Genomic DNA, 937 nt, shown 5'->3' with positions numbered 1-937 from the left:
TGCTGCTGTCGTGGTAGATGAAGATGTTTCGTGTTGTGTTATCCTTCAGGTAGGTGATCTGCAGGCCGTTGGGGTTTCCGATCTTGTCCGGCTGGAAGCAGGCGTTGATGGTGTCCACTTTTATAACAGCTTTGGGTTCTTTAGCCTGCAGAGACACAGCAGACACAGCCTCGCTCACGTTCACTGACTCTCCTTCCACATTTCTGTATCCTCAAATAACCAGAACTTTTTGCCACAACACTTTTTCTCTGTTTTCTTCAGCAGGGCAGAATTAGGAAGTAATTAAGTAAGTGAATAAATAAATAAATCACATTTAGCTAAAACTAAAACCATATTATGTAATAAAAGGTATATGATATAACTTAATCCGATCTAATCTCAATAAAATCAAGGAAGTTATTTCCTGTTATTCTGTTTCATTCAGAAGAAATGCTCTATGACTGCTCTTCGATGTTCAAGTTGTTAAATATGTATCGAACAGATTTAAAAAGAATCATAAAAGTACCATAATTGCTGATAAAACTAATAAAAACTATATAAGCACTAATTGGAATGACAAAAAGACAATAAAGCTGGTATAAATTGGACTTAAACTGTAATCTTGACAAGCCCTTGACACTCACGTCTAGTTTAGTGAAGTACTTTAGTGTGCCGTCCCTCTGAGACAGAACAAACCGCCTGCTGAAGAACTGTCCATTGTCCCGCCCCCTCTTCATTAGCATGCCGTCTCGTGTCTCTGTGATTGGTCAAAAGAGCATGTCAGTCATCGGCAAGGAAACAGAAAGCATTCTGAGAGTCTCTCGCTCACACACACACACACACACACACACCGTCCTCGTAGATCAGCTTCTTGCCGCTCTCCATGAACTCCTGCCTCTCGTACTTCGCCCGAATCCACTGCTCCTTCAGCACCCTGAAACACACACACACACACACA

At 41.4% G+C, this 937-nt stretch overlaps 1 protein-coding gene across 1 annotated transcript; it reads right to left on the bottom strand.

The window, feature by feature from the left end:
* Window positions 1–6: 6 nt before the first annotated feature.
* LOC122333349 (arf-GAP with dual PH domain-containing protein 1-like) lies at window positions 7–931 on the bottom strand (the record flags this gene model as incomplete). The annotated part of the gene is made up of 3 exons (XM_043230919.1): window positions 831–931; window positions 624–736; window positions 7–145 (listed from the first exon to the last, which is right to left on the bottom strand). Coding segments are annotated over exons 1-3 (286 nt in total), but the record flags the coding sequence as incomplete, so codon positions are not given.
* Between the last annotated feature and the right edge of the window lie 6 nt (window positions 932–937).

Source organism: Puntigrus tetrazona, unplaced genomic scaffold (genome assembly GCF_018831695.1).
Source record: "Puntigrus tetrazona isolate hp1 unplaced genomic scaffold, ASM1883169v1 S000000237, whole genome shotgun sequence".
Taxonomy (NCBI): domain Eukaryota; kingdom Metazoa; phylum Chordata; class Actinopteri; order Cypriniformes; family Cyprinidae; genus Puntigrus; species Puntigrus tetrazona.
Note: the sequence above shows the minus strand (reverse complement) of the source record. Positions and strands in the feature narration are given on the sequence as shown.